Source organism: Sebastes umbrosus, chromosome 8, assembly GCF_015220745.1.
Source record: "Sebastes umbrosus isolate fSebUmb1 chromosome 8, fSebUmb1.pri, whole genome shotgun sequence".
In the NCBI taxonomy this organism is placed as follows: domain Eukaryota; kingdom Metazoa; phylum Chordata; class Actinopteri; order Perciformes; family Sebastidae; genus Sebastes; species Sebastes umbrosus.
Window position 1 is genome coordinate 32,561,462 of NC_051276.1, and position 13,041 is coordinate 32,574,502.

Here is a 13,041-nt window from a genome sequence, read left to right on the forward strand (position 1 = left end):
CCGTTTCCAAACAAGCCAAAACGTAGGCTGCCTGCGCCGGCATATGGTGAGGTGGACACAGGTAAGAGACCTGGACTTCTGCAGAAGTCCGATGTTTGCTTGACATCTGGGCCAAACAGAACATACAGAATAAGCTAAATAAAATCCACAAAAATAGTGACCTTTTATAAAGTCATTTCAGATAAACTGGAGGACAAGGGATCCGTGTACACCGTAGATCAGTGCCGAGACAAAATGGAAAAACTTCGACAGCAATATGTCAAAGTCTGTGATTCCCTGCATAGAAGTGGCAGCTCTCGAGACAAAAAAGATAAATCTACTCTTTTGTGCACGCCTCTCAGCAACTTATTTTTTTTATATGACCGGCTTTTTTATTGAACTATCGAACTAGACTGAAGTATCACTTTCACTCTGATTTGGGCTAACCAAACGGACTATGGCTTTTGAAAGCGCCCCAAGTGGTAGCTAATTTGGCCGAACTGTTGGCTTGTTTACAACCTGTCTGAATTACTTTATATTATTTTGGTGCCGACAATGTTATCATAACCGATAGAAATGATGTAAAAATCTATTAAAATAAGATCCAGTGTTTCCCCCTCTGGAAAAGCTTTTGAAGGATGTGATCATTAGTCAGTCACCTGCTGAGCTCAATGACAGATCTGTTCTTGTTAATAATGTAGTTACCAGATGACAAAACAGTTGCCTCACTCAAAAATGACGTTGCCCTTGCTGTGTGATGTAACCCCACCGCTGTTAATTTCCCTGAAGCTTGATAAGCCTAATAATTGTTTGATTTAATGAAAACATTAGCGGAGTCTAACTTGTGATTGTGGTTGTTTTTATTTCATGGAAACAAACCAAAGATTTAGATAAAGACAATGCACTTAATTTTGCATATTAGAAATTATTCTGTCAGTTCTCATGAATAACCACAGTATTGTCCAGGTTAGAATCAGGATCCATTTTTAAAATTTCACCAAGTTTCAGTTTTACTGATCCTCTTCACGTATATCCATATCTCTAAAGAATCTCCCACCGGTTTCCTGTCTTGATTTTTTTTTTCATATAGTGAAACTTTCAACTTTAAACAGTGACTCAGGAACCGGGCCCACTGGGCTGGATATTTTTAAACCGGCCACAGACTAACTGCTTCTGCTTTTGGAATCTCAATTTCTGACATCCAGCAAGATTTTCTCTTTGACTGGCAGCTTTTCAAGCGGCTCGTCTGTGGCTCAGCCTGAGTTTCCATTTTAACAGCTGAAGCCTGGCTTTTCTGCTGATGCTGCTGAGGCTAGTGCATGTTGATCACTTCATAACCCCACTGCTGGTGTGCAGTAGATCTGTGTCTCTTTGTTTTACTCCTACCAATCATCCAGTGGAGGGTTTGTTTTATTTATGATAAGAACTTTAACATTTGCCATGGATTATTATGTTATGAATGAGAGGCAAAGGACAAACATGATGCGTGTGTCGACACAAAAAGGGGAAGGATGTTAGCAGTGCAGAGAGCTGATTTGGCTGCTGAGAATAGCTCCTCTCATCTGTGTTATGACACGCCAAGATGGTAATGAACTTGTTCTTTCACACACTTAATCTTAATAAGACGCGCTAAGTATTAATACATATTGATGCCATGGTTACTTCTCACCGATGAGCTTCAGTGAACTGTTTGATAGAAAACCAGATGTCATTTAGAGCTCCGCGGCTATTAAAACATAGTCAACAGGTAAGATAGTGAATGTGTCTGGTGAAATGGGTGTTTTCAGCCACATATACACTGAATAATTTTCCTCTTTTAGTACAGCAATTTCCTGTTCTGACTATAACAAATTTATGAGTCTCAGTTTCTAATATGCAGTCAAAAATCAGGAGTCATTTTCTTCTGAAAACAAGCAGACCCTGGCTCTGTGGAAAACTTTCTAGGTCGGCTTACACTGCACAAATGTGCAGTTAGCAGTTCATTTTGGAAACAGTTTTATGGCGTTGTTTGTTGATTATGAGCATCTCAGTTGGCTTACATTAAAAGCAACAAAACAAAAAACGAATAAATATTTAATTGTATGCCGGCACATAAACAGCAGTAGCCATTGAAAACATCTGCCCTGGATGCATCTGTTCACGATCAGTCCCACAGTAATTGCAGAAAATGTATTTATTTTTTCAACTTTATAGATTCCAACTAGATAAGTTTAACTTTTAGTTTAAAGCATCAACAGTGTAGTTAATCAGACACTGCCGTACAGCTTCCTGTGGCTAAAAAAGGCCTCATGTTCTGCAGTCACTTCCTCTTATAAATGGAGCGAAAGTGAAGCAGTATAGTGTGTTATCAGTCAATATAGAGAAGTGTTTTTTTTTAGCCTTAAACACTTTGACTGTGTCTGCAGCATAATGAACATGCGCTGTATCTTTGACCTTTGCTATTATTAGGGCTGTCAAAGTTAACACGATAATAACTTGTTAACGCAAATTTGTTTTAATGGCACTAATTTCTTTAACACATTAACCCAAGCAGTCTGTTGGAGCTTGTAGCGGGCTCAGTTTTAAAGCTAGACTGAAGATACTGGTATCATATGAAACTAGAAAACCTAGAAAGGGATTCATTGGTACCAATGGTGATGTCAATGTCATACTAGCTTGTTGGAAAAGAGGCTAAACAACGCTCTAAACCGGCAGGGCCATTTTCAAAGGCGTCCCCTTGACCTCTGACCTCAAGATATGTGAATGTAAATGGGTTCTATGGGTACCCACGAGTCTCCCCTTTACAGACATGCCCACTTTATGATAATCACATGCAGTTTGGGCCAAGTCATAGTCAAGTCAGCACACTGACAGCTGTTGTTGCCTGTTGGGCTGCAGTTTGCCATGTTATGATTTGAGCATATTTTTTTATGCTAAATGCAGTACCTGTGAGGGTTTCTGGACAATATTTGTAATTTTTTTCTGTTGTTAATTGTTTTTCAATAACAAATTGGACATACATTTGCATATAGCAAGCATATTTGCCCACTCCCATGTTGAATCTCCCTTTAAGGTACATTTTTAACTGATAAATAATGTGATTAATTTGCGTTTAATCGCGATTAACTATTGACAATCATGCGATTAGATATTTTTATCGATCGGCAGCCCCAGTTATTATATATTCTTAGATATTTTTTTGCTTCAAAAGTGGAATTTATCCCCTCAGAAATCCGTTAAATTCACCTTCATGTGTAATCTATATCAGTGAGCATGCAGTGAAATGGGACTGCTACAATTTACAATTGGATGCCTATCAGTTAAAACAAAAATCCCTTGTCACATGTTCTCCAAACTTTATCAGTGTCTGCAGCAGGCAGTGGTATAATGTTGTTGTTTTGGAAGGATATATACTGTAGGGCTTGCTCTAATGCCTTATCTCAGACGGGCAGAGCTGGTGGTGAGTAAAAAGCTGAATTGTTGAGTATATCGCTGCCAACACAGGCTGTATTGTAAATGTCAAACCCTGAGCCTTTCAGGTCTTGTCTCATTTGATCTCCATCATGTGTCTAAAATCAACCCAACAAGAACATTTCATAAGAAAATAACCACAAATTGGGGGGGATGAAGCCCAAATCATTGATGTGACAGAGCTAATTATGCAACTCAAAGCATTACTATGGCAAAGCAAAGCACTAACCAGGTGAAGAGGCTCAATCCCTCGAGACTATGCATGCTAAAAACATATGCACACACTCACGGTCAGGCACTTTAGATAAAAGAGTACCAAATGGTGCCATTTGAGTGTGAGTTCACGCAGAGGGCAGCCCTGCTGTGTGGGCAAAACGAGTTACTGAAGCCTTCAGTCTGGAGTAATGCTGTTAGTGCCACAGATGCCACGTTCCTGTAAATCAGAACAACACTTGGAAGGCGTCTTTGTAGCCGTCTGTCCCCTGCCATCATGTTTCTTTACACGTTCTCGCCCTCTTTTATGATAGTCTTTAAAGGAATGAGAGGGACGAGGTGAAAACAGATGAGGGTTGTGGAGCTGCCAGCCGGGGCAAAGCAGACCTTGAACAAGAAAGCACTCGATAAAGGGCAGGCCTCTGGGAACACCTAGTAAACAATCAGCGTCGTACTGCATTGGTGATAGTAGTTAGGAAACAGTGACAGTGTGGTCTTTTGTGCTAAGGGAAAGGTCATCAAAAGAGTTTGTTTTTCCTTGTTTGGAGCGATTTTGTCCAGTAAATATTGTGTTTCAATGATGGTAGGACTCGAGAAAAGGTTACTGGCTCACCGAAATCAGCGTTTCTTCCTCTTGGGAATGAGAATTTAAGTCCAATCTGGCCATTCAGTTTCAGTATCTGTGTCACAAATAAATGAACGTATGGATTGATTGACTAACAATGATTTGGAGAATATTGTGCTAATTAGAAAACCACAAACATTTCAATGAAAATGTGTACAAAATAGACACCAGAACAGAACACTGTTGGGCTGTTGTTTTCATCAGGAGAGGAAACGCACAGAGCCAACAGCACAAGGAGGAGCATCCTCTGTCACATTATTCAAAAATAATCTGTATTTGGCATGAAGTCAAGTCTACAAACTACTGTAAAAATACCATAATATCTCCCGCATAACAGTAGATTCAATTCTCTATACGACAGAGACGCTTGCCAAGAGTGAATTAGCCTCCTCAGAGGGGCTCCTACCCTGAGGGTGGCTGGTTTGAATCCAGATTTGTTTAGACTTCCCATAAGTGGCTGCAGAGAGGGAATGAAAACTACTTTCTGAGGTGCTATTGGGCAGAGACTTTAGAGTGGAGCATGATGCGGAGAACATGTGGTTATACTGACAGATTTCAGGGAATGTGTGGCATAAATGGTTATATGAATGAGGGCAACCATCATTACAAAACAGGTTCCCCAGTAGGGATGTGATGGTGAGAAAATGTTCCCACCGGTTAATAAACTTGTGACAACACCAGTGTTACCGATTACACTGGACATTTTACAAGAAAAGATGACGCTCAATATCTGTAGAACACTTACTTTGATCTTTAACGTCGGGTGGCTGTGTGTCTGGTCTCTCAGGTAGAGCTTTTGCTGCGGGGCCTCAGGTTTCCAACCGGTGCTGCTCTGCTGTGCACATCGGCTGTGACCGCTCCGTCCTTCTCACGGCGATTACCTCATTAATGTTATGGTTCCCTTATAGCATCGGCCAACCACCGTGTAACACCGGTAACATCGGTAACACCGACTACCGCGGCAAGCCTATTCTCCAGTGATCTGTGTTTGTTACCAAGTAGCACAAGAACTTGTATCTCTGCTCAGGGATTCCTGGATGTTGTGTAGGAAATTCACCCTTTGGCTTATTCTGACAGACATTACCTGTCATACATAATGTAATATGTACATTTAAAGTCATTTTTCAAACAAAAATGTTTAAATCTATGAGATTGCAAAACTTTAGACCTGACTGGTATATGTGGAGCAACTACTAGGCAGTGAATTAACAACCTATTTAAACCCTGTGTCTTGTTTTGGCTGGCTTGCAGACTGTATCCTACAGGGGCAAAGTTCAGAGGCATAAACTGTGAACTATACAGAAAGTAGCCATGTTTCTGTATCAGAATGGTCCTTTTGTGACTGCTGGTCCAAAACAAATTTTACTAGCCGTTTGGAATAGTTGGTATTCATTTTGAAGTCCTTCCTGGTTCTTTGCATTATTTAGTTATTATATATTATTTATTAAATTATTTTAGGGTTCTGTCATCTTTTATTAGATGGTAGAAATTGACGGGAAAGAGACACGCGATGGTGGGCTTTGAACTAAAGGTGTCACAGTTGCTTTAATTGCTTTCCCTGTAGCCATAAAACCAATTTGTTAAACGCAGTGACTTTTATGAGCTTTTAATTTGAAGCTTTTTGTTCACTGTAACAAAAAATTCAAAAATCTTTCATCGCATTTATTTTTGGAACTAGAGGGCAGGGCCTCTTTTGTCAATGTCTAAAGAAAGAGAGAGTAATCCGCTGTGAGGAGTGCACTTCCTCCTCTGGGAAAAGAGGGACTACATGGTAGACTGTCATGTCTCCTCACCGTCCCTGGTGCTGGCTGACTCTCTGAGAGGACTGGAGCTGAACTGTCAGTGCTTTTTAGTTAGAGATGTAGCCTTGGCTGGAACGTTTTATATATATATACCTGATGTTTAGATGAAAAGGAAATCCCATTGTCTGAGCACATGTCTTATACAATGCAGTAATTTACAGCAGCTGTTGAATCTCCACCTTGACAGTATGAAAGCGTCCAAGTCTAAGAGCCAATGTGCCTCGACGATGTAACAAAATGTACTCGATAGTGGTTATGTACTGTATGATGGAGAAGTGCTAGGAAAGGAAACAAGAAGTTGAGAGGTTTTTACATATTTCATTTAGCAGAATAATGTGATTTTTCTCCCCCCTTTTAATGTCAAGCGTCCCCAGAAGCTCATACGCTATCATCTGGGGAAAATAAACGAGAAATGCTTTTTCTTTTTCTCCCTCAACCACCACTGTGTCCGTGTGCCCTTGAGCAAGTTCCACTCCAGTGTATCAGTGCAGTTGTATGTGAGATTGATGAGCAACTCTCTTACACTGTTCCTGGCTGTTGATTCTGTTTTTATCAGCGGATGTTTATCCGTGTTGTGTGTAGGCTTCTTTGCAGATCTGTGAAGTCTCCTAGCAACCATCTTAAAGATAGTCTGGAGAGAATTTGATGTGTGGAAATTATGGCTAAATATATATCAACCACGCTACACTACGACACGGAGAGGGAGATATAAAATAAATACAGTTCACGGTAAATTGCCTAAAGAAACAAAGAAGTCTGAACTTGGTCTGTGCTCCAACGCAGTGCAAGATCTATTAACCTGAACATTTTCTTTGGTGTTATTAGCTGGCCAATGAGGCAGCAAGCTGCTATATTTTGTAAAAACAACCGTCAATTTAATTTTTCACAGGTACTGTTTGAAATACTTTAACACAGTATTGTGAACTTTTTTATTATCATGCCAGTACTGGCAAATTTCTTAGTTTGAGAAAGCGAAACGTGTTTCATATCCACAAAAAACTATATAACACTCTAAAGGAAATGGAAAAAGCACAAAAGAATAATAGGACTCCTTTAAGACGTGTCGTAAACCTCCTCTCTCCCATCTGCAGGGCTGCCTTTGCCCTGACAAAGCCGCTCAAGATGAACATGGTGAAGAGGATCATGGGGCGGCCGAGGCAGGAGGAGTGCAGCCCCCAGGACAACGCGCTGGGCCTGATGCACCTGCGACGCCTCTTCTCCGAGCTGTGCCACCCTCCTCGCCACATGACCCAGAAGGAGCAGGAGGAGAAGCTCTACATGATGCTTCCCGTATTTAACAGGGTAAGTCACACACCAGGGGGTGGAGGGAGGGCCGGAGGCAGTCCAAACAAGAACAAATATCAGTTCTCATAAGGACTCTTGAGACAGTTTACTGTGAAGCATTCATTTGGGTTCTGTGATGTTTGAAAATGGCATTCAAACCTGGTGTTTGTTGTCCATGTAGTTTTCAAAAAAGATTAATTGTTGTCAGTCCGTTGGACTCATGTTACACACAAGTTGATGCTCCATCAACTCACAGTGCCTCTTACATTATGAACTTAATATATACTATGGATAGATTAATATGTACTTAATAAACAAGATTTCTTCTTGAAACTATTTAGCATTAAAATCCTGTGGTTAACTGCTTATTTCCATACACACCTGACTAGACGCCTCACAGATTCTGTTTCAATAGCCTCCAGTTAAATCTGATGGAAATGAGCCTGTTGACTTGTGCGGGTGTGTTGACTTTATGGCTTAAAGGGATAGTTTGGGTGTTTTGAAGTGGGATTGTATGAGGCACTTATCCATAGTCAGTGTATTACCTACAGTTGAATATGACATGCTTTGATGCAGAGAGACTGAATGGCAGCTTTAAATAGGAATAGGCATAGATTAATGTATTAAAAATGTCTCTGTATGTTTATTCAACAAAGCAGAGAATGCTGGATTTATATTACACTGATAATATAAGGTAATATGTCTCTTTGTTGTGTAGCTGCCGGTGCAAACAGCCCCGTTGAGTGTCCTCATCAAACTGGAGAGCCCTACCAAGGGTCTCTTGACTTGGCAGCTAATTACGCAGCGTGGCTGTGATTCACTCACTGGTGGCATAATTCATATCACAATTGAAAAAGTAGAGTGCTCCCGGTGCAGCGGGATGCCAGGCTCCAGGCCTACTTTCATGTCAGATTTGCTGGGTAAATAAATACGGGTATATGATGAGTCGCTGTTGAATGAAGTGTAGTTTATCTTCGACCTGCTCCCCCGAAGGCTCAGGCTGCAGCTACGTAGCTCTGTGGTAGTGAAATTAGGACACCAGGGAAAAACCCAGAGAGATGTAAACCAGTGTATCTCTCCACCTTGATGATTCCTGTGTGTCCCTGCTTGGTGTGATTACAGATGGAATTGTGCTGAACTGCAGGCTTTAGTAGCAATTAATATCCTATTTCTTTTATTTTCTCTCTATAAAAGAAACGATCAGTAAAATGTCTTTCTGGCTGATTTAGGCCCTGATCAACGTGAGGCGCACCGCACTGCCTTTTTGTTGCCCGATCAGACAGAGGGTATTTTGCAGTTTGCTGCGTCTTTTTTATTGTTGCTAGGCAACCACTGAGTGAAAGCTTTCTTTAGCTTAACACAAACCATGAACTGTATGCTACCTAATAGTAGGGATGTGCATTCCAAGCAAAAATACTATTCGAAAATCACTGGGAATTAATCGATTATTATTCGAAAATTGCGGCACTAATTTGCCTCCTGCTGTTTTCTGTTCAGATAATGGTAACAACGGTTGGTAAAGAAAAAACTAGGGATGTCAATCGATTAAAATATTTAATCGCGATTAATCGCATGATTGTCCATAGTTATTCGCAAATTAATCACACTTTTTTTCTGTTCAAAATGTACCTTAAAGGGAGATTAGTCAAGTATTTAATAGTCTTATCAACATGGGAGTGGGCAAATATGCTGCTTTATGCAAATGTATGTATATATTTATTATTGGAAATCAATTATCAACACAAAACAATGACAGATATTGTCCAGAAACCCTCACAGGTACTGCATTTAGCATAAAAAAATATGCTGTCAATAGAATCCAGAACCTCACATATCTGGAGTTCAGAGGTCAAGGGGACCCCTTTGAAAATGGCCATGAAAATTTTTCCTCGTCAAAATTTACTACCTGAGTTTTCTTTTATTTATTTGTTTTCTGATTTAACCAACGCTTATCCGTCTGCTTCAGGTGTTTGGGAACGCTCCACCCAGCAGCATGACGGAGAAGTTCTCCGACCTGCTGCAGTTCACCACCCAGGTCTCACGGCTCATGGTGACCGAGATCAGACGAAGAGCCTCCAATAAATCCACAGGTGAGTTCTCTGACACACAGATTTATAATGGCAAAGATGTACTTGGAAACATCAATCCATCATTTATTTGGCATCAGTTGCGGTTACTTCCCATAACCGGTGTGCTTCTTATCACAATGATGATCTACTCTACCATCCCTCCGTCTGTGGCTGTGTTTGTTCTTTCTTTCGCTTTGCTGATAAAGACATGGATGTTGGAATTTTCTTTTTTCCATTATCTCGAATTTTGGTGATTTTACAGTTAAAATCATGATGCTAAGATTAGTTATAATTTGCTGTAAAGCTGCAGAAAATATATATATAGTGTATGTGCAAAACAGTAATTTCTCATCCATTCAGAACAGTTTCACACACAACTGACATAAATATCCAATTTTACATTTAAAATTAGCTGTGAGTTTCTCACTCACTAGATACTTTTGTACAAAGAATGCAATGCAATGTGACATGAAAGGTTAGTCTTCACTGCAGGTGAGCCAGCAGCATCACCTCCTCAAAGCTTTGTCAGTAGTGGCAGCTCTGACTGTGGCTTCCCCACAGAAAAGACCTTAAAAAGACTGACTGACGCACACTCACACGTGGGTTTGTAAGTCTCCAGCTTCCCGTCTCTGTTTTCTTCTTCTTTATCATCTCTCTTCATCTCGCTCTCGTCTCTGTCTGAACATGTGATGTGTTGTTTTCAAGCAGCGAGCAGCTCTGATTTTGCAACACCACGATCTGAACACACACACACACACACTCCTCCAGCTGGTCACCAGGCCTCTGTAGACTGAGTCACTAGTTGACTCAGGCTCTCGACTGGCTTTGCAGTACTCTGTCATCGTCTCTAAATCAAATAATTAACAGCAGTGAGCAACTAGACTTTAGCTTATCTTGTAGGTGGGTTTTAGCGTGTATATTCCTCCATCTAGGCTGACAGAATAAAGCCTCTTTCACATATAGTTCCCGGTAAGTGAGTCATTTTCACGATTCACACATTCAGGAACATTTCTGTGTTGCGCCTTTTCACACATATCGTCTAGACGGGGCAAAGGACAGTCCTGCAGATGGCGCTAATCTAACACTTATGGATGCCAAATAGGGCAAGGCCGGATGTAATTGTACGCTTGGCCATTGCTGTATGTTGCCACTATGCGTCCGCATGATATCATGTTCAAATTCTCATGTTTATAACAAACCAAATTTCATGAAAATCGGTTCAGAATTAAGCTAGTTACAGTCGAGTTTGTAGAGAAATTTGCATTTCTCAATACACATTTAATTTGTTTACTAGCAGATCTTGACTGTTCCAATATGGCGGACGCGCTGCAGACGCAAACGCGGTATCTTCGTTTCTATATCTGTGCGGCGGAAGACGTTTCTTATTATTTTCAGGATGGGCGAGGAGCTGTCTTTGTCCAGCTAAATCATGGATGTATTAAGAGAACTGGATACAGCGTTGGAGGCGGGGCCCCGTTCATTCCTATGAAAGTTGTTCAGTGGCGCATGAAGCCAAAATGGCTCGACTTCCGATTGGAAAAGTACCTGGATCTTCCGGTGATCTTTCACATACATTGGGCCCATAGAGCAGGCGCAGTGGCGTCTGAGTTACAAATTTCTCTTTCCCAATGTAAGTCTATGGGAAAAAGTATTTTTGGGCCCAATGGCATCACGTGACTGACACGGAAGTTGTAGTACCGCCATTTGGCCACTACGACAATTGGCATCAACGACCGGCACTCTACCTGGGAGCTTGGGCTAAATTGGCTAGCTAGCATAGAAATATTACCCAACCGAGCTAGGTTGAATATGTTTATTTAATGGTTTCAGTGTCCGCAGTAGCCAAATGTGAGACAGACATCTGCCTTGCCACCTTTTTTCCACAATATTGTCTTAAAACATGTCCATTTCCCCTGACCTGTGTGTACAATTGAAGAGTGTAATGTACTCATCTAATTCATCTACAAAAGGTTCGTTCCTTCTCCTTCGTCGTATATAAAGCAGGAGAATAAACATTTCAGACAAGATATAATGTGGAAAATCACACATCACATTATGACATGTGCTAATAACATCTTGATAAGCACATTTTTTTTTTCCCCCTGCAGAAGTGGGTTGAACACAAGACACATGTCACATCCACCAAGATGATTTATTCGTTGCATAACTGATCATTGTTCCAGCCGCCCATCTGCCTGCCACAATGAGCTGTCACTCTCCATCTAGTTAACTCTATGTTCATATATATGTGTGTGTTTCCAGAGGCTGCCAGTCGAGCCATAGTCCAGTTCCTGGAGGTGAACCAGAGTGAGGAGGCGAGTCGTGGCTGGATGCTTCTGACCACCATCAACCTGCTGGCCTCCTCCGGACAGGTTGGTACAATAACACCATACTCGGATGGGCTCCATGTTTATATAATAAGTATGTTTTTCTGTTTGTGTCCTGGAGTTTTTCTGTTTGAAAGGATTGCCCTCATACATGTGAGGGGAGATGTAAGATGAAATCGGAGGAAACAACATGTAAAAAAATATATATATTTCTCAGCATCCTGTCTCTCTTTGACCCATTTGCATCTCCCCTCTTTGATCTCTCAGCAGAAAATAACATCAGCCACTGTAAGAACCAAGAGAAACAGGCTCTTGAGCACAAGTAAAAACTCCCACCTGACTCACCCCAGCTTATTCTCCCCAAACACTATCATTTATTAAATCTGCTTCACTGCACTGAATGAAGGAACTGATGCTGCTCCTGATGTTTCCACCTGATAGTGGTTCATTTTACTGCTGCTTCTGGATGCCACATGAAAAGCATTATTGTCATATTTTTCAAAATTGTATGCAATGAGATTAAGTCTAAAAATTGGATTTGTATGTGGAGCATCTGGTCACCATGCAGCACAACTCCACATAATTCAGAATCTTAACATGGCGGCTTCTTGGTTTTAAAGGTTAGACATTACGCTCTTGTTTTTCTCCGTGCCGGTGCTCCAGCAGACATCTTTTGAACTTTTCGGCCTGCATTCCTCTAGAGGTCTTGAGGGGGGGGCATCGCTGTCAGCTGGCCGGCTGCCTGCTTTCCTGCTCCGTTGCACACCAGAAATTCACTGCTGTTGTTGTTGTTGTTGCCGAGTCAAACTCTTCCTCTGTCCTTCTGCAGACATGTTTTAAAACCACATAAATCCACTCTGCTTTTCCTATTTTTGTCAAAAAGACACATACACAGTATGCATTGTAGAAGTCTTTAACTCTAGGTTAACTCAAGCACTGCTACATACACATTTACTTCACCTTTATAAGTTGCTGCAGATCTTTTTGGGTTGATACCATTTGTTACACAGATTTGGTGCTAAATTTAACAATTTTTTACCACTTGAGAATTGATAAAAAATGATCAATAATCCCTCCAAAATACCACATTAACACACAAAGACCTTGAGGAACATCATAGAAAAAGACATGCTGTGATTTGGTATCAAAAACTTTTGACATTTGGAGATTTCTGAAAGAATTGCATTTTTCAGTGATTAGGTGGCAAGCAATTTTGTTCTGGAAACCCCCTTATTGTCAGTCTAGCTAGGAAATCCATCCATCCATCCTCTGAATGCTCTAGGTCTCTAGTT

At 40.9% G+C, this 13,041-nt stretch overlaps 1 protein-coding gene across 8 annotated transcripts in view; it reads left to right on the forward strand.

Moving 5' to 3' along the window:
* wdfy3 (WD repeat and FYVE domain containing 3) overlaps window positions 1-13,041 on the forward strand; it is a 117,022-nt gene that overhangs the window by 15,757 nt on the left and 88,224 nt on the right. For all 8 annotated transcript variants that reach the window (XM_037779016.1, XM_037779017.1, XM_037779013.1 and 5 more), the window contains exons 2-4: window positions 7,161-7,371; window positions 9,320-9,443; window positions 11,685-11,794. In XM_037779016.1, the coding sequence (XP_037634944.1) occupies window positions 7,192-7,371; window positions 9,320-9,443; window positions 11,685-11,794 (414 nt within the window). In that variant the 5' untranslated portion in view covers window positions 7,161-7,191. The remainder of the gene's footprint in view (window positions 1-7,160; window positions 7,372-9,319; window positions 9,444-11,684; window positions 11,795-13,041) is intronic.